This window comes from Thamnophis sirtalis, unplaced genomic scaffold, assembly GCF_051295495.1.
Source record: "Thamnophis sirtalis isolate CommonGarterSnake01/CBP01778 unplaced genomic scaffold, rThaSir2_p1.2 scaffold_4, whole genome shotgun sequence".
NCBI lineage: Eukaryota > Metazoa > Chordata > Lepidosauria > Squamata > Natricidae > Thamnophis > Thamnophis sirtalis.
The window spans coordinates 83,010,260-83,032,677 of record NW_028261384.1 but is presented as its reverse complement, the minus strand read 5'-3'; the positions used below and the strand labels follow the sequence as shown (position 1 = coordinate 83,032,677).

The window sequence follows — 22,418 nt, the reverse complement described above, 5'->3', positions numbered from 1 at the left end:
GCCACAAGAAACATATTGAGAAAAAATGATGCACATTAACTGCCCAAGATTTGGAACAGGAGAGATCGTGCATCTCATTGCCTGCTTCGGGCAGGAAAATGGCAGCAGCAGGAGGAATGGAGTCGCAGCCAAGCTGGAGGCTTCTCGGCATGAAAGGCGGGGGGCTAGAAGGCAGCGGCTCCTGGGCAAAGCTGGAGCCGGGGAACGGCGCATTCCCCAACCCAGTCAAGACAGGCGGCAGTTCTTGGGCCTTGGGGAATGGTACATCCCTGGGCCCCAGCCCCAACCCAAGGCAAAAGGCAAGCAGGCAGCATGCATTGCTTATCTTTGGTGAGCTGAGTAGGCGAGGTGACTGGTGAGGTGATTAGCTGGGCCGTGTTGCAAAGGCAACATATATAGGGCTGGGTGGAACGAGCGACTGGAAGTGGCGAGCTGCCGGAAGGAAGGGTGAGTAGCGACCGGGCGAGCATGAGTGGGACCAACCAGGGGTGATTTTTTTTTTAATTGAAAATTTTTGGAAAAAAAAACTTTTACAAATGTTTACCTCCCTCCCTCTATCCTCCCCACCCAAACCCACCCATCCCCAACTCCCCCCCCCCGACTTTCCAGAAGCAATACAGGGTATAAATCTTTAACAAAGATATTCTAAAATAAACTTTTTAAAAAGTTAGTATCATCTTTCATTTGAGCTTTAACTCTTCTTTGCTAGGCTAACTCTAAACAGATTATATCATTCCTTGTTTCTTCAGTCATAAACTATCTGTAGTTTCTTAGTCCCATATTTATTTTGTGTATAGTCAATCCATCTTCTCCACTCCAGTTTATATCTCTCATTTGAGTGATCCTTGAGATATGCTGATATTTTAGCCATCTCTGCTAGGTTTGTTACTTTTAATGTCCATTCTTGAATAGTAGGCAAATCTTCCTTCTTCCAGTATTGCGCCACCAACAGTCTTGATGTGGTTATTAAATGCAAAGTCAAGTTAGTCTCTATAACTGTACAATCAGTAATTATACCTAACAAGAATAACTGAGGGGTAAATTTTATCCTTTTTTTAAGAACATTTTGCATAATCCACCATATTTTTATCCAAAATGCTTTTACCTTTTTACAAGTCCATCATATATGATAGTATGTAGCATTGAGACAATCACATCTCCAGCATTTAGGTTGTAAATTCGTATACATAGAGGCCAGTTTTTTAGGATCTAAATGCCATCTATAAAACATCTTATAAAAGTTTTCTCTCAAATTTTGGACTTGTGTAAATTTTACATTTCTTACCCATATCTTTTCCCATGTATCCAACATTATTGGTTCTTCAAAATTTTGTGCCCACTTTATCATACAGTCTTTAACTAATTCTGTTTCTGAATCCATTTCTATTAATGCATTATATAGTCTCTTTATATGCATTGGACTTTGATCCCTAATTTGTTTTAGTAAATTATCCTCATTTTGCGTAAAACCATTTTTTTTTTCTATCTGGCCTCTAACTGCCCATACTGAAACCATGTTTGAATTGCCTTTTCCTCTTTTAGTACATTCAAGGGTTTTAATTGTAATACACCTCTTTCTAAGGTGAGAAGCTGTCCATAAGTAATTACATCCTGTTTTTGTACTATATTTATGTTTTCTATTGCGTGTCTAGGAATTGCCCACATAGGTGTCTTATCATTTAGTTTGTATTGATATTTTTTCCTGACCCGCAGTAGAGCATTCCTTAAAATATGACTTTTAAAATTCTTATCTACCTTTTTTTCATATAACAGGTAAGCATGCCAACCATATACCAAATCATGCCCTTCGAGTATTCTATCATCTGTTATGTTAATCCAGTCACTGATTACTGATAAAACTACTGCTTCATAATATAGTTTTAAATTTGGCAATTTCAAACCTCCGCTCTCACGCACATCTTGCATTAATTTTAGTTTTATTCTCAGCTTCTTCCCTGCCCAAACAAATTTGTTAATGCCCTTCTGCCATTCTAGCAAATTTGCATCTTTTTTAAGTATTGGTATCATTTGAAAAAGAAATAAAAAATTAGGTAGAACATTCATTTTCACTGCTGCTATTCTTTCCAACAAAGATAATTGTAATTTTTCCCAATTTTTCATCTATGTCTGTATGCTGCACCATAGTGGCTCATAATTATACTTATATAGTTTCCCATTTGTGGTTGAGATATAGATTCCTAGATATTTAACCTTTTTAACTATTTCACATCCTGTCATTCCTTCTAATTCTTCCCTTTGTTTAGTGTTCATATTTTTAACTAGCATCTTTGTTTTCCCTAAATTTATTTTAAATCCGGACACTTGGCCATATTGATTAATCATATTCATTAAAACCTTACTAGATTCCTGCGGTTGGGTTAATGTTATAACCAAATCATCCGCAAAAGCACGTATTCTATATTTTTGATACCCAATCTTGATTCCCTGTAAGTCATCTGATCCCCATATTTTATTCAACAATAATTCCAGGGTTATGATAAATAGTAATGGGGATAGGGGACAACCCTGCCGTGTACCTTTCTCAATTTTAAATGGGTCTCAATCCTTGATCTGAGGGTGGACGTATGCCTTCGTTCTGCAAAAAGGCAGAAAAAGTCCTTGACACGGAGAATTCACTGGGTTACGGGCGGTTCACACCTTCCACCCCCAGATTTATGTCCTGGGGGGGGGGTTAAATGGAGCACTACCCAAACACAGTTTTCTCACCTTCTCTCCTATGCCCGGAGAAGAGGTAATCAAACTGTCAAACAACAACTCCTCTCAGACCACGCCCATCTAGAAGTCCAACCAGGGATGATTTTTACTGGTTCAGCGAACTGATTCAAATCGTCCCTACTAGTTCGCCCAAACCAGTTACATTTTACTCCTGAATTGTGCACACAGTGAAGGTGAGCAAATATTTAAATATTAAAGGCAGAATGTGAGTGGAAGGACGATTGTTTGTTTAATTGTTTTATCCAATATTTATTTGCACTTCAATTTTCAAGGATTTGTACTGTTTTTATTTGTTTTGTTTTATTGAAAAGAGACAAAACTAAACTAACCTAAAACATTGAAAACATGTGAATAGAAAAGAACAATAACACCTATTATTCCCACCTAGTTAATCACTGACAAATTTATTACAACAATAGCTTCCCCCTTGCAAAATAAGTCCAAAATGTATAAGCTTGCTCATCTATTTACACCCAACTGACATGTTATACATTACATATATGGAAAAAAATAGTTAACAGATTAAACCTAAATAAAGTTAAAATTCAAAGCAATCTGTTATAACTTTGTTATTGTAATTTATTTATTATTTAGCACAAATTGCTCATTATCTCTAAGACAGGAGGAAAATACTGGTTTTTCATTAGGAACTTTCCCAACAATTGCATCTCATTTCCAAAGTTCATAAGTCTCTGTTATAAATATCTCTGCAACATCCATTGTTGAATAATTATCTTGACAACACATTTCTCTTTCCTAGAAAGGCCATTCCATTTGTTATCTCAGAATTTCTTGTTTGTATTCTTTTCAATCTTTTTAGCAGTTCTACATCTTTCAAATCAAACATTTTCTTCTTCTCATCTTACAGCAACAGATCAGATTTCAATTCCTCAAACTGCAAATCCTCAAATTGCAAATTGTTATTTCCTGCTTTTGGATACCATCTTGATTTTGCAGAACTGTTATTGACCCATCAAATTTTGTTTATATATCTTCAAATAAAGCCTGTATTTTGGAGAACATTCTTTTTTCAATTGCCTCCCAAACATTTTGTGACCTTTTAGAGGCTTAAGAAACACTTTTATTTTGAAATACAAGAGAAGCAAATAAGATGTAATAGCTTCCACAGGGAAAGATGTTTTTCCTCCCCACAGTTAAAGTATAGGGAATTTTCCAATTAAAAAAATAGGAGATCAATATTATGACCCTTTTATTAAAAAGGAAAAAACTAGAAAGAGCAAAATTTATAGTATAATCCTGTGTAAATGTAAATCCCACTGCTACTTCCTTAAAGCTAAAAAATAGTTTAAATTTTGATAATAAACAGTGAAAGAACAGGAGGGGAAATTAAGAAGTCCAGCAAGAAGTAATAAAATAGGTCAGAAGTCAAGTAGTCATAAATCAAAAGATTGCAAAGCTTCAAAAAGTGCAATTAAAAACCAGTGGTGCTTAAGAAAAATTAGTATCTGAAGGGAAAACCAGCAAGAGGCCAAACCTTCCAATCATTCCTTGCCAAGAATTGCAGGCATGCAGGCCCCCTTCTTTTAAACTTGTGCATGATCATCGAAAGAATGACTTGGGTCCTTCCTAGTCTCCCCTTCAAAAAACAGGGAACAAAGCCCCCAAATAACAAGCTTTGTTGGCAAAATCAACTGTTCATTGAGGGAGAACATCATCAAGAGGGAGGGGAGCTCTCTAGGATTTCTAAAATACAGTAAAACCTCAGAAAGTTCACCACCCAGGAGACTGAACAAAAGTGGTCAACATACAGAGATGGTCAACATATGCAAGTACTGTGCTGATATGTACACGTGCACATGCATGTGCAGAAGAGTCCTGGTGGTTGGGAAGAGCCTCCCACCGCCACTACTACCAGTTTGCCCGATCCAGGCTGAGTCTGGAGTAACCCACCTCTGATGTAGAGTATGTCCTGTCTACAAAAATTAGGTCAACTTAGGGAGATGGTCAACTATGGAGGTTTTACAGTATAATACATAGAAATGCAGTCATCAGTGAGACTTCAGCATTCTAGGATGCAATTCATCTTTTCCTGGAAATTCCATTACAGTCTTTCAATGAATGTGAGGCTTTTGCTCTTATTTCCATTAATTTGTGTGTCAACACTTAATTTAAAATTTGCAGGACAGAAACCAAAACCAAGAAAGACACCAGAACTTTAATACATTTTTAAAAGGTTTATGATTCTTATTATTAAGAATCAATCTTTGATCATAAATTTGCAGTTAAAACACAAATCACAATTAATTAAGATTAAGAAGAAAAAAATAAATTTAAAAAATCAGAAGAAATACTACAGCATATTATACAAACTATACTTAGTTATGGTCAAGGAAATAAAATCAGATTAATACAATAATAACTTAAGATAAAACAAGTAAGAATAGCCAGGAAATTTAGTAAATAATAAAGATAATAATTTCTGCCAAGAAGAGGCAATTCAGAAAAGTTGTTCCATTATTTCAGTGATTCCTCACTGGAATAGGCACACACTGTTCAAAGGGAATGTTTTAGTATCTCACTTCAGTAATGGCTTTTGGAAAATCTGGCTAAGTATCAAGCCCTTCTGAATTTTGGGATTGTTATGCGACTAAGATACCTAGCTGGTTGGAGAACATGTGCAGAGTGGCTCAAGAAGGTGTTTCTGGGTAGAACTGAAAAGTCTGCTTGCAGTTGTGAATTAGGTAGTGCATGTTCATAGCCCATCAAAGTGGTGGCTGGCCATGAAAAGCCATAAAGTTACATTGCATTGTCTACCACTGGGAAAACTGAAAGTTGTTAATTATAGTTAAAGGGACTGAACCAGCTGGAAAATAGACCTTACGCCAGTAGGAAAAGTAATGGATGGAAGATGATCAAAGAGAGATCCAATCTAGAATTAAGCAGAAATCTCCTCATAGTGAGAAAGATTAATCAGTGGAACAATTTTCTTGCGGAAGTTGTAGGTACTCTATCACTGGATGTTTTCAAGAAGAGCTTAGGCAGCCATTTGTCCCAAATAGTATAGGGTCTCCTAGTCAACCAGGGCTTGGGCTAGAAGAGCTCCAAGGTCCCTTCCAACTCTGTTATTTTATATTCTGAAAAATGACAATCCAGATAGAAGATTCAATTTTAAGATACATAGTACCTCATCCATTCATTTAGTCACTTTATCAAAGAAGGCAGTAAAATTTATCTGACATCATATGTTTTTAACAAACCCACATTGGCTTATAGTGATTGACTTGTTCATTTGTAGGTGCTCACAAATTCACTGCTTGATTATCCTTTCAGAATTTTCCCATATTGATATCAACCTGATTGGTGTAATTTCCACCTGAATCCACCTTTACTTCTTCTTGAAGACTTGGAATCACATCAACTCTTTCCAGTCCTCTGTCATGTTCCCCATGTTCCAGGAAGTCTGAAATATTTTGTTCAGTGGTTCTGAGCTTACATCTGCCAGTTCTTAAGTACCTTAGAATATAAATCATCCTGTCTTGGTGATGATTTACCCTCATCTAAAGTGGATAGGTTGTCTTTTACCAATTTGTTGCCTATTTTGACTTGCATTCCTGTTCTGTCTCCCATAGTGCTACTGTTGATAGGTTGGACCATTGTTTTTTTTTTCCTTTTTCATGAAGAGAGATGGAAAGAAAGAATTAAGCAATTCTACTTTCTCTCTGCTGCCAGTCACCTTCTTGCCATTTTCTCCCATTAGTGCCCCGATCATTTCCTTGATCGTTAATATATTTAAGGAATGTTTTTTTGTTATTTTGCCATTTGATACAAGCCTTAATCATTCTGAGCCTTAGCCTTCATGCTTGCAGATTTGTGCTACAACACCTCGACCTATGACCACAATTAAGCCACAAGTTTCCATTTTATGACCTTTCTTACCATAGGTGTTAAGTGAATCACTTTAGTTTTTAATAATACTGTTGTTAAGTGAATCTGGCTTCCACATTTGCTTTGCTTGTCAGAAGGTCGCAAAAGGTAATGGTCATGTTTGTAGACCATGGGACACTGCAATCATTATAAATATGAGCCAATTGCCAAACATCCACATTTTGATCACATGATCATGGGGATGCTGCTGTGAAAAACAATCATAAGCCACTTTTTTTCAGTGCCAGTATAATTTTTAAACAGTCACTAAACAAATAGTTGCAGGTTGACGACTACCTATATTTGCTGATATTCTGTTGTTATACATGTCCTTTTTGTCAGAGCTCTTGGTGCAACCATGCTGGGCTCATCTAGCGTATTTTGTTTTTCTTTTTCTTTTTTTAATTTGGACCTTCAGTTTATTTTGATAGAATCATCCTTTACCTGAAAGAATTATTTACTGTTAAATGAAAGTTCCTGTTCATAAGATTTAATTGATATAAAAATATTTCCCATGTTTATATTTTTTGTTAATGACAGGAGATTGCAGAACCACTTTTGGACCTGAAGGAAGGAATGGATCAGCTAGAGAACAATGCTACCTTTGGATTTGTTCTTTCTGCTCTCTTAGCTATCGGGAATTTTCTCAATGGAACCAATGTAAGTAGCATTGGATTGAAAAAAATATTTACATTATATAATTATATATTTAGCAAAACTCTTTAAAAAATTATGTACCACTTAAAAAAGATCCCCTTGAACATTAATAGCATTAACTGTCATCATGTGCTTTTTTATCTTCCTTCTGGCCATTGCATACAATACAACATCTTTTATTACATGTTTATCTTCATCAGACAACAAAAAATATTTTCTTCAAAACTAGACTGAGTTAGTTGGATTAACAAGGGTACAGTGAATCTAGCTCTAGGTCCTGATAAAGTTTGCAGTTGTCAAGTGGATCACATCTCCCATCTGTAAATTATTACAAATGCATAAACTGTACTAGTTGGTAATCTTTTTGTAACTTCCATCCAAATAGGCTGTTGTCATTATTTGGAAGCAAAATTCATTAAAGACTTGTGTCAGAGAATGGATTGTAAGCAACTGTAAACAATACAACATTCCTGGTTCTTATTTAAAAAATAGGTACAACTTAGCCAAATTAAGCTTTCGTATTTGCTCCCTATCTTGTCTAAAATCTTTTTAAGAAAAATAGTCATTCAATAGTGTATGATAATAGTGTAGTAAATATGACTATTAACTAATTAACTAATTCTTATTAACCAATATTTTCGCAATCCTGATGATCCCAGTGGTTTTTGCTGTACTCAGATCCAACCTTTTGGCACAATTTCCAGTGAATAATCTTAGCAACGCGGTCATGGCATTGTAGGTAGTTAGTTTGTAAAATTTTGCTGCACTCACTGATCAAGTGGTCAAATGAAAATAAGTGCAAACATCATAAGGAAGAAAACCCAAATAGACAAAGTTGTTGTTGTTGTTGTTGTTGTTATGTGGTTAATCTTTGGTGAGATTCACAGCCTTTGGGGCTGGTTACTAGATCAACAGCTCGAGTCCTAACCAAGGACCTAGGAACTGTTAAGATAACGTTAGAGGATATAAGTTGTCCCAAGTAGGGTGGTTTTTTGTAGAGTCAGAATGTTCAAGTCAGGTACATTTAGTATTTCCAAATAGCGAGGTAGCCTTTTAGGTATTGCTCCAAGGGTTCCAGTTACAATGAGACAGCACATGATTTCTTTTTCCATAGTCGCTCAACCTCAATTTGCAAGTCCTGGTATTTTGTGATTTTTTCTTGCTGTTTATCTTCAATTCGTGCATCACCAGGTATTGCAATGTCAATGAACCATACTTTTTTTCTTTTCAACTATTGTTATGTCAGGTGTGTTGTAGGCCAAGTGCCTGTCAGTCTAGATTCTAAAGTCCCACAAGATCTTGCCTTTCTCATTCTCTAAAACCTTCTCAACCTGATGATCCCAGTGGTTTTTGCTGTACTCAGATCCAACCTTTTGGTACAATTTCCAGTGAATAATCTTAGCAACACGATCATGGCATTGTAGGTAGTCAGTTTGTGAATTTTTGCTGCACTCACTGATCAAGTGGTCGACTGTCTCATCTTTCTCATTACAGAAGCGACATTTGCTGTTGGTGGTAACATGTTGAATTTTTACCTTCATGCAGTTTGTGGCTAAGGCTTGTTCTTGAGCTGTCAAAATAAAACCTCCTGTTTCTTTTTTCAGTACTCCTGATCTTAACCAGTTCCAAGTTAGTTTTTGGTCAGCTTTGCCTTCAATATTTTTCAAATATCAGCCATGCATAGCTTTGCTTTTCCAATTTTCAGCTCACTTCTCAATTACTTCTTTCTTATATTCAGCTTTTAACTTAGTTGTCTTCAAAAGGCCTCCTTTATTTACTTCCTTAATAATTGTTTCTTCACTTTTCTGGATTTGGTCATTCAATCTGTGTCTTTCTTCTTCCATAGTCTGCTTTACTTGTAGGAGTCCTCGACCACCCTCTGCTCTTGGTAGATACAATTGGTCAACATCACTTTTAGGGTGCAAAGCATGATTCATTGTCATAAGCTTCCTTGTTTTTCTGTCCAAATTGTCCAGATCCATTTGGGTCCAGTCAACTATTCCTGCAAAGTATCGAATTACAGGTATAGCCCAGGTATTTATGGCTTTTATGATAAATCCTCCATTTCCTCCACAGTTTGGACTTTAATATCTTGTGAATTCATCGAATGTACTTGGCTGAGGTTAATTCCTTGACTTTATTATGCATTAAGTCAGAGGCCTCTAAAATCCCTAAGTACTTGTAGCCTTCTTCTGATTTTACTGCCTTTATCATTTCTTCATTCTCAAGTTCTATTCCATCATCCTCTATGACCTTGCCTGCTTTGGCTGCCATTGTTGCACATTTGTCAATTCCAAACTGCATACCAATGTCTTAGCTAAATTATTTTGTGCTTTCAATTAATAAATTCAGTTCAGCTTTTGTTTTACCAAACAGCTTCAAATCATCCATGTACACCAAGTGTGAAACTTTCAGTCCTTTCTTTGCAAATTCATATCCACAGTTCACCTTCTTCAAAATGGTTGTCAGTGGTAGCATTGAGCGTATAAAAAGTAGGAGTGAAAGGGAATCACCCTGGAAAATGCCTCGTTTAATTTCAACTTCACCCAGTTCTTCTCCATAAGCTTCGTTTTCCAGAGGTTTATTGAAGTTTCCATGAATTTTTATATGTTGCTGCTGATGCCAAAGATTTTCAGGCATTTCTTGATCCAGCTGTGGGGAACTGAATTATTATGATTATTATCATTATCATTATGCTTTTTCTTCCCTCTTTCTCTCTCTGCCTTGAGCTTCTGTTCAGTTGTTTAAGATTGTGGGATGTGGCATAAAAAGATTATAGTGTCTTTCACTCTGAAGTCAGTACAGACCCTTTACTTCAGCTACTCAGTCTTTTAAATCAAAGCCAAGAACTTCTACCTCCTTTAGTTAAGGCTATTAATTGACACAGAATTGGCAACTGCCACAATGTGGTTCTCAAATGAAGTACTTTTCCATTTAGTACTTATGAAAAAGCTTCTATTTGGAGGGAAAATTGAAAGTGATAAGCAGAAGAGCTATCTAAAGCATGTTTGGGATAAAATGAAGAATGGATGTGTTCAAAGCTTTCAGGTTCAAGACCATACCATGTGGCAAAAAGTATGAAGCATATTTACTTCTTCACTCCTACAGAATGCACAGATGTCACTCAACAGCATTTTTTAAGGTTCCTAATAAGGAAAACTGGCCAGAAGATTGTCTACTCAACTTTTGTGATGAATTCACTCAGAATCTGAGTAGAGTTGCCAATTGGTGTCATGTTTGAGTTGTATGGAAATATAAACTTTCTAAGTAATTAGAAAAGTAAATGATTTATTATTTTTTTCAGTAATTAAACAATAAATCCGAATGATAATCATTGCTCAGAGTTGACTTGCCAAATCCAGCTGAGATGATAGTAGATTCTTGAGAAGTTATATGAGACCAGTTTGTTCCTGTGGATCTTGAAAGAATTTGATACCCTTTACTAGGGGATTATACCCTGACCTACTTGGTTGATGAAAGCTGTAAAAGGTGGCAGAAAGCTGAATAAAAGTGGAAGTGAAAACCACCTTGAGAAAGGGATTTTTTCTTCCATCAAAGAAAAAGATAGTAGTGCACCTCCTCCATAAAATCCCATACCTGTTTTGGGTTATCAACTAATCTCTAATTTTTCCATTCTTTAGAGAAAATTGCAGAGGATTATAGATTTGTGGATATAGAAATCCTTTAATGAAACAAATTTATGTACTCTTTTTCAGTTGGGATTTAGGCCTAGTCATGGGATAAACTGCAAAGTCAAAATTGATATCCTTGTTGGGATTGCAATAGCTGAATTGTGTATTTCTTAGTTCTGGTAGATTTTGGCTGCCAGTGCCATGACTAAAGATGGACCATTCTATTTAAAAAAGTTAAAGAATTATTGATCCTTAAATCACAAGAGGTTTATAGGTGCTTCTAGACTGCAGGTTATCACTCTTTTCATTGAGGGGCCTTTGGTGCTCTCTGAGGTTGCTTGTTTTCTTGCAAACTTTTCATTACCCTAACTAGGTAACATCATCAATGCTAGCTGAGAGAGCACCAAGGACTAAGGATTTCAACCCTGAGCTACAAATATTCTCCTTAATTTGTACTCTTTTCATTTTTATTAATATTTGAAATAGATTGTATGATCCTTATCATATAGTTAAATTAATATGACATTCCTTGTTTATTAGTATTTTATAACATTTGAAAAATGAATACTTGATGGCCAAAATTTATTAAACTTTTGACATTATCTTTTACCCTACCTACCACATTTTCTAAAAAATATAAATACTGCAATTAGTGTTATAAGGTTTCCTTTTCTCATTAATGCATATGGTGAATATTAGAGGGAAAAGAAATGACATTTCTGTAGGTGTATACTGCATGCCACTCAGCCATGGGAAGTAGATGAACATTTTGCTAGTCAATAAGATGTGCAGGAAACACTGTAATAATGGGGGAATTTACCCTGAAATAACCTGGGAGATAAACTATAGCAAGTGTTAATCAAACAGATTTGTGTCATGCCTTGCTGACAACTTTGTTACTCAGAAGGTAGAGAAAGGAACTATATAGGGTCAGCAACACAGGATTTAATTCTTACTAATAGGGATGAAATGATAGAAGGGTCAAAATTGTGGGAACTTTGGGGAAGAGTGACTATGTTATAATAGGATTCAAAGCAGGCACAAGCACTTGAACAAAGTTAAACTAGCGTTCTAGACTTCAAGAGAGCTGATTTCAACAAACTAAGAGAGAGATTAAGAAGGATTCCAAGAAAATCCAAAATGGAAAAATAACTCAAGATGCTTGAGAAACTCTAAAAATTAGATTATTAAAGCCTAATCAAACACATAGTGCAGAGAAAGAAAGAGAGAGAGAGAGAAAGAAAAAAAAGAAAGGAAGAAAGAATGAATCAAACAATCAATCAGATGGCACCAGCATAGTTGCATAAAGATCTTTCTGACAAACTAAGAGGGAGAAAATAATACGTTTAAAAATGGAAAGAGGGACTCATAACTAGAACAGAATATAAACAATTGTCTGAATCAGCAATGATGGAGTAAGTTCAGAATGAACTAAAACTTGTAAAAACAACAAAAAATGTTTCAATATGTAATGCATAAGATGAAAGTCAAGGAAATTATCAGTCTACTAATGGAAGTAGATGTCAAGCACAACTGCTTAATTCCTTTTTTGCCTCTGTTTTCATGCAAAAGGAAAAGCCAATATCAAAAGCACAATGGGAGATTTAAAAAAAGAAAGTAAGTCAAAATAGGCAAGAAATTGGTAAAAGACAACCTATCCATTATAGATAAGTTCAAATTCCCAGAACCAGATGGCTTACATCCCAGAGTTCTGAAGGAGCTGGTAGATGTGATCTCAGAACTACTGAACAAAATTTTTCAGAGCTTCTGACGCTTGGGGAAGTACCAAAGGACTGGAAAAGAGCTGAAGGATTCCAGTCTTCAAGAAGGCAAAAAAAAAGGATCCAGAAAATTACAGACCAATTAGGTTTACATCAATACCTGGGGAAATCCTGAAAAAGAAGATCAAGCAGCAGATTTGTGAGTATCTAGAAATGAAAAGGGCAGACATTAGAAGTCTCATGGCTTTGTTAAAAACAGGTGATTCCAAACAAACTTTATTTCCTGCTTTGATAAAGTAACTAAATTACTGGATGAAGTAACTGCTATGGATATAGTTACTTGGATTTCAGTAAGGCATTTGACAAAGTAGACTACAGCCTACTTCTTAAATAAAATGGAATAATCTGGGATAGACAATACCACCACCTGATGAACTTGCAACTAGCTGACCAACTGCATTCAACATGTAATCCTCAATGGAACCACATCTACCTGGAGAGAAGCAAGCTGTGGGTACTTCAAGTTTTGTCTTAGGCCCAGTGTTCTTCAGCATCTAGATGAGGGAGTAGAAGGTGAGGTCATCAGATTTGCAGATGACATCAAGCTGGGGGGAACTGCTAACACTTTGGAAGATAAATTCAAGATTCAGGTAGATTTTGACAAACTAGGGCAATGAGCCCTCTCCAGTAAGATGCAGTTCAGCAGTAAGAAAAGTAAGCTCTTGCTTTTAGGCAGGAAAAACAAATGCACAGATATAGAATATGTGACATCTGGCTCAACAGTAGTAACTATGAGAGGAATCTAGGTTTCCTACTGCAGAACCACTTAAGTATGAACCAGCAGTATGCTTCAGTGTCAAAAAAGCCAGTGTACTCATAGACTGCATCAATAGAGGGATAGCATCAAGGGTACAAGACATAGTAGTACTGCTTTAAACTGCAGTAGTAAGGGTACATTTATAATATTGTGTTCAATTCTGGTCACATGAGGCAAAAAAGATATTGAGACCTAAGAAAAAGTGCAGAAATGAACAACAAATATAGGCTAATTGTACAATGAACAGTTAATGGAACTGGATATATCTAGCCTAACAAAGGAAAGGATTAGGAATGACATGATAACTGCCTTCCTGTACTTGAGGGGTTATCCTAGAGAAGAGGAAGTCCTCTTCTACAAAGCACCCGAAGGCAGGACAAGAAGCAAAGGGAGGAAGTTTGTTAAAGAAGATCCTGGTACTGGGGAAAAATTAACCAATAGAACAGCTTGCTTTTTGGAGTTGTGGGTGCTCCATCAATAAAGGTTTTCAAAAAGAGACTGGACATCCATTTGTCCAGGCTGGTATATGGCTCTTACTTTGAGCAGGGGACTGTACTAAAAAGACCTCCAATATCCCTTCTAGTCTATGACTCTGTAATGTCAAATATATAATTGATTCTTTTTTTACTTTTCTCCACACAGACTAAAGCCTTTGAACTAAGCTACCTTGAGAAAGTGCCTGAAGTCAAAGATACAGTCCATAAACAATCTCTTCTTCATCATGTATGCACAATAGTGGTGGAAACATTTCCAGATAGCACAGATCTTTATTCTGAAATTGGAGCCGTCACTAGATCAGCCAAGGTATGTCAGTTAATGCAAAGAAATCTCTAATAGAAGGGTACATTTTATCATTTTTCTCAAATAGTCCTTACAGACTTAGAAATAGGATTGGTTTACATCATTCATCTGTAATTTTTAGATTATAGCAGTTTTCTCTTTAATAGATTCCTTGTGGTTTTTAAATATAGTCTATTCTTTTAATCTCACACTGTTTCAAAATTTAATGTTAATAAATTGTCAATTCTAAAGTGAATCAACAATCTATTGGATGTTTTCAAAATAAAATGAAAACAGAAAGCCAAAAGAAAATTGTTAACAAGTTTATGAAGATGGCAAAAGGCAAAAAGGAAGAAACAAAATCATCCAATTATTTAGTCTCAATCTTCTTGAAAAGAGTAAATATACAGTACTTCTGTAAACGATTGTGGTAACCTGCTTGAAGAAATAAGATCTCCAGATTGAACTTGAAAGGGAATTTTACTAATATTGATTTATTTAAAATAGCAACCAAAAATCTAGGTTAAATGTATTGATAGTTTGGCTAATCCCCTGTCTGTTAGAGCTGAGAAATCCTGAAAAATAGGTAATTTACTCTCATTCTTTCTATTACTTATTTTTTTCTAATCGCCAAAACTAAATTTAAGTTCCTTTTTTTCTGCTCTGCGCATAAGGGGTTTCCAAACAGCAATAAAAATAGATAACAGAATAACAGAGTTGGAAGGGACCTGGGAGGTTTTCAAGTCTAATTCCCTGCTCGGGTAGGAAACCTTATACTTTTCCAGACAAATGGTTATGTCTTCCTCCAGAACTTCTGAAAGAAAGTTATTCCACTGATTAATTTTTTTTTATTATCAGGAAATTTCTCCTTATTTCTAGATTGCTTCTCTCTTTGATTAGTTTCCATCCATCAATTTCTTCTTATCCTGCTTTCAGTTGCTTTGGAGAATAGATTTGACTCCCTCTTCTTTATGGCAACTCCTTAGATATTGGAACACTTCTATCATGTCACACCTTGTCCTTCCTTCCAATAAACTAGACATACCCAATTCCAGCAATCATTATTTATCTGTTTTAGTTTTTAGTCCCTAATCATCTTCGTTGCTCTTCTCTGCACTCTTTCTAGAGTCTCAACATTTTTTTACATTATGGTGACCAAAAGATAATATTCTTTTTCTGATCAAAGAAGTCAATTTGTCCACTTCAGTTCCATCATCTTCCTCATCCATTCCTACATTTTGGATAGCATCAGATCATTCATATATTTTTATATGCATATAAAAATCTCACTGTACTTGTCTCGTTTTAAAATGCTATAGCAAAATGTTATCTCTTGACTTCTTCCTTCACAAATACACCAAAATATTCCTTGCAACATGTCTTGTTCTCGCAAATCTTGAGATTATTACATAAACTTTATCTGTTTCTGTCTCTACATCCTCCTCCCAATCCAATCTTTTGTCTTGAAAGTTTACCAATTAACTAACGTCTTTAGAATAAACAAAACAAAACAAAAAATTGGACCACAGAATCCATTTTACTTACCTAATTAAATTACAGTTTATTGCATTTAATGCAATAAACTATTTGCTTGTCCACTTCAAATTTTCTTAAATCATCTTGTTAAGAATAAAAGATTTTTTTATCAAAAAATTCTTCAATCTTTAATACTTCTTTTAGTTTTGTAATGCAGAGAAAAATAAAACTCATCAAGAAGGGTCTTACCCCACCATTCAAGAAAATATCTGTTTCTGTAGAATAATTAATTTAAAAAAAATAAGTAGGAAATGAGGTTCAGCTAAGGTTTTTGTCCTGTGAGCCTAGATGAAATCAATTCTATGATTCCCAGCCATTCAATTCTTGAGTGAACGATTACGAGCGTTCCCTTAGCGAACATTTGAAGTTATGTGATAAGTGCCCCCTAGTGTTTACAAACAACTCCCAAAACTATGAATCTTGCAGTACTTACGAACAACCGCAGAGGCTCTGCAACATTCATTCAGCATGTTGCCAACCAAACTGGAGCTTCTGAAGGGGGATTCACTCCCAGAATCCCTGGGTTACAGATGGAACGGGCGGGCTCCATTACATTCGTAACCTGAGGACTACCTGTACAAAAACTTCCATTCCTGCAGTTTACTTACAAAAAGCATTTGTCCAGAGTGAAAGTAGGCTACCTCACAATCTCTCATTCATCTGAAAAGATGCAATATAGATATTGCAGGGCTGTAGTAGCTATCACTCAACAACATATATGATATTTATTCTATAACAATTAACACTTTCAAAATAGTTTTCAATAATAAAATAATCTCATACCAGGTATATTGGAGTAATGATGAAGGGATAAATCACTTTTGGTAAGTCTTTCCATTCCAGATAGTATCTTAACTGGATATTGGACAAAGTATATGTGATTAAGGAAAATGGTGCAAAAAATGGAATAGAAGTTCATCTATTGTGGCATATTGCTCTAATTTCATTAATTAAATGCAACAGAGGAATAATGATTTGATGCCTTAGCAATTTTCTCATCTGATCATTTTATTTTAGAAAATCATCAAGTAAACACAACAACAAATAAGAAAAAAATAGAAGGTAGATCACTAACTGGCATGTATTACTGAAACCTGGCTGGGCCCAGAGGGAGGAGTCCCCCTCGTAGAGATGTGCCCAGAAGGATTTCAGGTGCTTCATCAGCCGAGAGCTCAGGGAAGGGGTGGGGGTGTGGCTATTGTTATCCGAGAGTCTCTAGCACCTCGTAGGATCCCTGCTCCGGAGCTTGTCGGGTGTGAGTCCCTACTGGTGAAGTTGGACCTCAAGGGTCAAGTGGGCTTGCTGTTAACGTACCTGCCTCTCAACAGCGTTGCAGCAGCCCTCCCCTCGCTCCTCGAGTCGGTAGCCGAGCTAGCAATTGAGTTCCCCAGGCTTATGGTCCTGGGGGATTTCAATTTGCCTTCGCTCGGTGAACACTCTGATGGGGCGCAGGAGTTCATGGCTTCCATGACAGCCATGGGCTTGACCCAAGTAATTCGGGGCCCAACTCACTCAGCGGGTCACACGCTCGACCTCGTATTCCTCTCGGAGCAGTGGACTTGTGATCTTGGTCTGAGGGGTAATGAGATCATACCCCTGTCGTGGTCAGACCACTGCCTACTGAGGCTTGACTTCCGGAGACCAAACCCCCACTGTAGGGAGGAGGAACCGACCAGGTGGTTCCGCCCCAGGCGACTTATGGACCCCTTGAGGTTCCAGACGGAGCTTGGGGTTATTCCTGATACCCTCGCCCACAGTCCGGTGGAGACTCTGGTTGCTGCTTGACACTCAGCAGCGACGGAGTCTCTTGACCGGATTGCGCCACTACGGCCGCTCCGAGGCAGCGGATTCCGGAGGCCACCTTGGTTCACCGAGGAGCTCCAGGAGAGGAAGCGCCGGAAGCGACACCTAGAGCACCTATGGAGGTCCAACAAGTCTGAATCGAACCGAGCACTTTTGACATCTTGCATCAAGGAGTACATCAGGGCAATTAGGACGGCAAAAAGATCTTACATTGCCACCTTGATTGCGTCCACTGAGTCCCGCCCAGCCGCCCTGTTTAGGATAACCCGCTCCCTCCTAAATAGGAGGGAGACGGGGGACCCCTTGCAGGGTAGGGCTGAGGAATACGTCCAGTTCTTAGCGGACAAAGTTGCTCGGTTTCGATCGGACTTGGACTCCGACTTTGCAGATCCAGCCGAGGCACAGGGGGATAATCTGGAACACCATCGCTGGGTTGAGTTTCAGGATGTTGCCCCTGGGGATGTGGACAAGGCCATGAGAGCTGTGAGTGCCTCCACCTGTGTACTGGACCCGTGCCCCTCCTGGCTGGTTGCTAACAGCAGGGAGGTGACACGGGGCTGGATCCAGGCAGTTGTTACCACCTCCCTTTGGGAGGGGGTCTTTCCCTCCGCACTTAAAGCGGCGGTGGTGAGACCCCTCCTGAAGAAACCATCTCTGGATCCAGCCGTTCTTAACAATTACCGTCCAGTCTCCAACCTCCCCTTTGTGGGGAAGGTTGTTGAGAAGGTGGTGGCCTACCAGCTCCAGCGGGCCTTGGAGGAAGCCAGCTATCTTGACCCATTCCAGTCCGGCTTCAGACCTGGTTACAGCACCGAAACCGCTTTGGTCGCATTGACCGATGATCTCTGGAGAGCCAGGGATCGAGGCCACGCCTCCATCCTGGTTCTCCTTGACCTCTCAGCGGCTTTCGATACCATCGACCATGGTATTCTTCTGCGACGACTGCGAGAGGTGGGGGTGGGAGGCACTGTTTTGCAGTGGTTCTCCTCTTACCTCTCGGACAGGTCACAGTCGGTGTTAGTCGGGGGGCAGAGATCGAACCCTAGGCCCCTAACATATGGGGTGCCGCAGGGTTTGGTCCTGTCTCCCCTACTTTTCAACATCTACATGAAACCGCTGGGCGAGATCATTCGGCGGCACGGGATAAAATACCACCAGTATGCGGACGATACGCAGCTGTATCTGTCTGCCCTGTGCCAACTCAATGAAGCGGTGGACGTGATGAGCCAGGGACTTGAAGCTGTTAGGGACTGGATGAGGGCTAACAAACTTGTGCTCAACCCGGATAAGACCGAGTGGCTGTTGTGTTTCCCTCCCGCCAATTTGGCAAATATTCCATCTCTCAGGCTGGGGGGTCAAACATACCCCTCAGACAGGGTCCGCAACTTGGGAGTCCTCCTGGACCCACAGCTGACTTTCGAACACCGTTTGTCAGCTGTGACCAGGGGGGCATTTGCCCAGGTTCGCCTGGTGCACCAGTTGCGCCCCTACCTGAACCGGGAGGCTCTCACAACAGTCACTCGGGCCCTTGTGACCTCTAGGCTGGAGTACTGCAATGTGCTCTACATGGGGCTGCCCTTGAGGAGTATTCAGCGACTTCAGCTAGTCCAGAATGCAGCCGCGCGAGCGATTGTGGGTGCACCTCGCTTCATCCACGTAACACCTATCCTCCGCGAGCTGCGCTGGCTACCTGTCGATCTCCGGATACGCTTCAAGGTGCTACTTGCCACCTATAAAGCCCTTCATGGTAGTGGATCTGGGTACTTGGGAGACCGCCTACTGCCGATCACCTCCACACGACCCATTAGATCTCACCGTTTAGGCCTCCTCCGAGTTCCATCTGCTGGCCAATGCCGACTGGCCACCACGCGGAGGAGAGCCTTCTCGGTGGTAGCCCCGACCCAATGGAACGATCTCCCCGTGGAGCTTCGTACCCTCACCACCCTCCAGACCTTCCGCACAGCCCTTAGAACCTGGCTATCCCGTCAGGCCTGGGGCTAAAGATTGTAACCCCCCCGAATGGTATGAATGTTGCGTTTTAATCATGTATTGTCTTATCTGTAAAAGTCTGTCTCCCCTTCCTTTTGATTGTGAGCCGCCCTGAGTCCCCCCAGGGAAAAGGGCGGCATACAAATAAATAAACAGAAACAGAAACAGAATACCATTTTTATAGTCCACCACCACAGTGGAAGGAATTACTGGAATTTAGTAGTCTTACTCAACAGCTCCTAAATCTCAACCAATCTTTTCAATCTGTTGTTTTTATAATGTACTTGAGTTTACCGAAAAGGGGATTCAAATCTTGCTACATCTAATCCATAGCTTAAATTGTCTGCCATTGTTTAATTCTAGTTCATATGCCAAATATGAAGAGACATTTGAAGAGATTTTTAAAAACACTACTTTGTTTATTTCTTCTACAAAAGATAATAATTGAATTTTGTGTATTTATAAGATATATTTATTTATAAGAATATGGTCCTAATTCGCTTTGAACATGTATTCCATGAACTAGTATAACAAAAACATAATTGCAATGTATATACATCCACAATTGTCATTGCATCTGTGTTTAGCAATTACACAGAATATGTAGTGAAATTTCACTGGGCTTTCATATTTTAGCATTATAAGCCAAATTCTGGAATACTGCGATCTAAATAGCTTTTATGGTTAATGACCTTAGCAGTAAGCCTGACTAGGTGGCTCAGTGGCTAAGAGACTGAGCTTGTCGATCAGAAGGGTTGGCAGTTCAAATCCCTAGTACAAGTCTCCTGCGTGAGCAGGGGGTTGGACCAGATGACTTCCAAGGTCCCCTCCAACTCTGTTACTGTTTACTGTTTTTGTCTTATTTTATTGAGGAATTTTTTTGTTTCTTCCATGTTAAACTATAACAATAAAATTCATTGACACAAACATTCAAAATTATAAATGTGTCATAACACAAAGGCAGTTTATTTGGAATGCAATGATCAGGTATGATAAAAAGAAGTTTAAAAAAATTAATTGCAGCTTACTTTGACTTACAACCATAATTGAGCCCAAAATTCTGCTTGCTAAGCAAGATAGTTGTTAAATGAATTTTATCCCATTTTGTGATCTTTCTTGACACAGCTGCTAAGTGAATCACTGCAGTTGTTAAATTACTAACATGTTACTAATTTAAGTGAATCTGGCTTCCCCATTGATTTTGCTACTCAGAAGGTCAAAAAGCTGATCATGTCATCCCAGGACACTTCAACCATCATAAATATATTCCAGTTACCAAGCATTCAAATTTTGATCATGTCATTATGGGGATGCTGCAACAATCTTATGTATGAAAAATGGTCATAAGTTACTTTTTTTCAGTGCCATTATAACTTCAAATGGCCACTAAGTGAATGGTTGTAATTTGATAATTGCCTGTATGAAATTTTAATTATTGCTATTCCATAAGTTCTCTGTTAGTTTGATTAAAGTACAAAACTATCTCCAATACATAATGTAGGACAAAACCAAGCACTTTTTTCAAAAAATCTCAAATTGTAATCTGGGCATCTGGGTCTTCTTTATCTGAACAAACTGCCAAAAAAACCTGACAGATAACTATCTACATTTACATTAAGCAATATTTCTGTAACGATCTGTTCCTAATGCAGAAATATTTTTAATTTTTGTGAACTATTTTCCACAACCAGATAGGAATAATGATTTTTGTGTCACAAAGTTTGGAAATCACAGTGAAAGATAAAGCATTTATGTATGCTGCAAAGATGAAGTACTATGATATATAACAGTTTTGTTTTCTTTTTATTCCTTTCAGGTTGACTTTGAACAGCTTCAGGATAACTTATGTCAAATGGAAAAAAGATGCAAAGCATCATGGGATCATTTGAAGGCCATTGCAAAGCATGAAATGAAATCAACATTAAAGCAAAAAATGTCAGAGTTTCTTAAAGACTGTGCAGAAAGAATAATAATTTTAAAGATTGTCCACAGAAGAATAATCAACAGGTAGAGCATTATAAAGCACAGTGTGATTAATATATAAATATGTGATATACATTGTCATACATTCTAATACAAATAAAACTATTTATATTTATTCTAGTTATAATAATTACTTTCAACCAGTTTATATATTTTTAATAGTAATACATATACAATCTGTCATTATTCAATTAACCCATCTTTTATCTTATTGTTGCTCTTATTTTATTATATAAAAGTGTATTCACTAATATTCCCCTTTTCTCTTATTTCTATCTCTTTTTCTAACTTTTAATCATATCATCCTTTGTTTTAAAAAATTCTTTCTATCCTACCTGACTTCTAATCATGTTACCTACCTACAAAAAAAAGAAGAGAAAGAGGAAAAGAGAAGCAAATCAAAACAACACCAAAAACAAAAAAATCATCTATCCCTCATCTCTTGCCCACTTCAATACTTTAATTGTTATGCTTTTTTTTCTTTTTGACATTATCTCCTATACTCCTCTCTAGGATCTTTTGCTCTTTTTACATCTACTTCTTAGCTGTTAGTCTGAATATTTTTCTGACTTCTACCCTCCTCCACTGCCTATTTTCCAGGATTTTTGCCCATGCTCCTATCTCCCTTTCATGTATCTCCAGTTCTCTTTTCAACTCTCTAAATATATTTTTCATCTGGTTTAATTCGTCAGTCACTGTTATTTTCTTTGTTGTCTCTTTGTCTTCTTTTATTCTCTGGTACTTCATCTCAGTCTTTTCCTCCATTCCTACTATCACTTCTTTCTTTTCCTGGATGTCTTGGTCTTTGCTCATCATCCCTTGTATGGCATTTCCCATTTTGCCACAATCTCCTTAAAATCTTTCTCCATAATATCCTTT

The 22,418-nt window shown here is 37.8% G+C and overlaps 1 protein-coding gene across 6 annotated transcripts in view; it reads left to right on the top strand.

The window, feature by feature from the left end:
• FHOD3 (formin homology 2 domain containing 3) overlaps window positions 1–22,418 on the top strand; it is a 256,533-nt gene that overhangs the window by 210,631 nt on the left and 23,484 nt on the right. For all 6 annotated transcript variants that reach the window (XR_015696402.1, XM_087713216.1, XM_087713213.1 and 3 more), the window contains 3 exons: window positions 7,162–7,281; window positions 14,091–14,252; window positions 21,373–21,563. Coding sequence is in view for 5 of the 6 variants with exons in the window: in XM_087713216.1 (XP_087569342.1) it covers window positions 7,162–7,281; window positions 14,091–14,252; window positions 21,373–21,563 (473 nt within the window). In the remaining variant the exon portion in view is untranslated. The remainder of the gene's footprint in view (window positions 1–7,161; window positions 7,282–14,090; window positions 14,253–21,372; window positions 21,564–22,418) is intronic.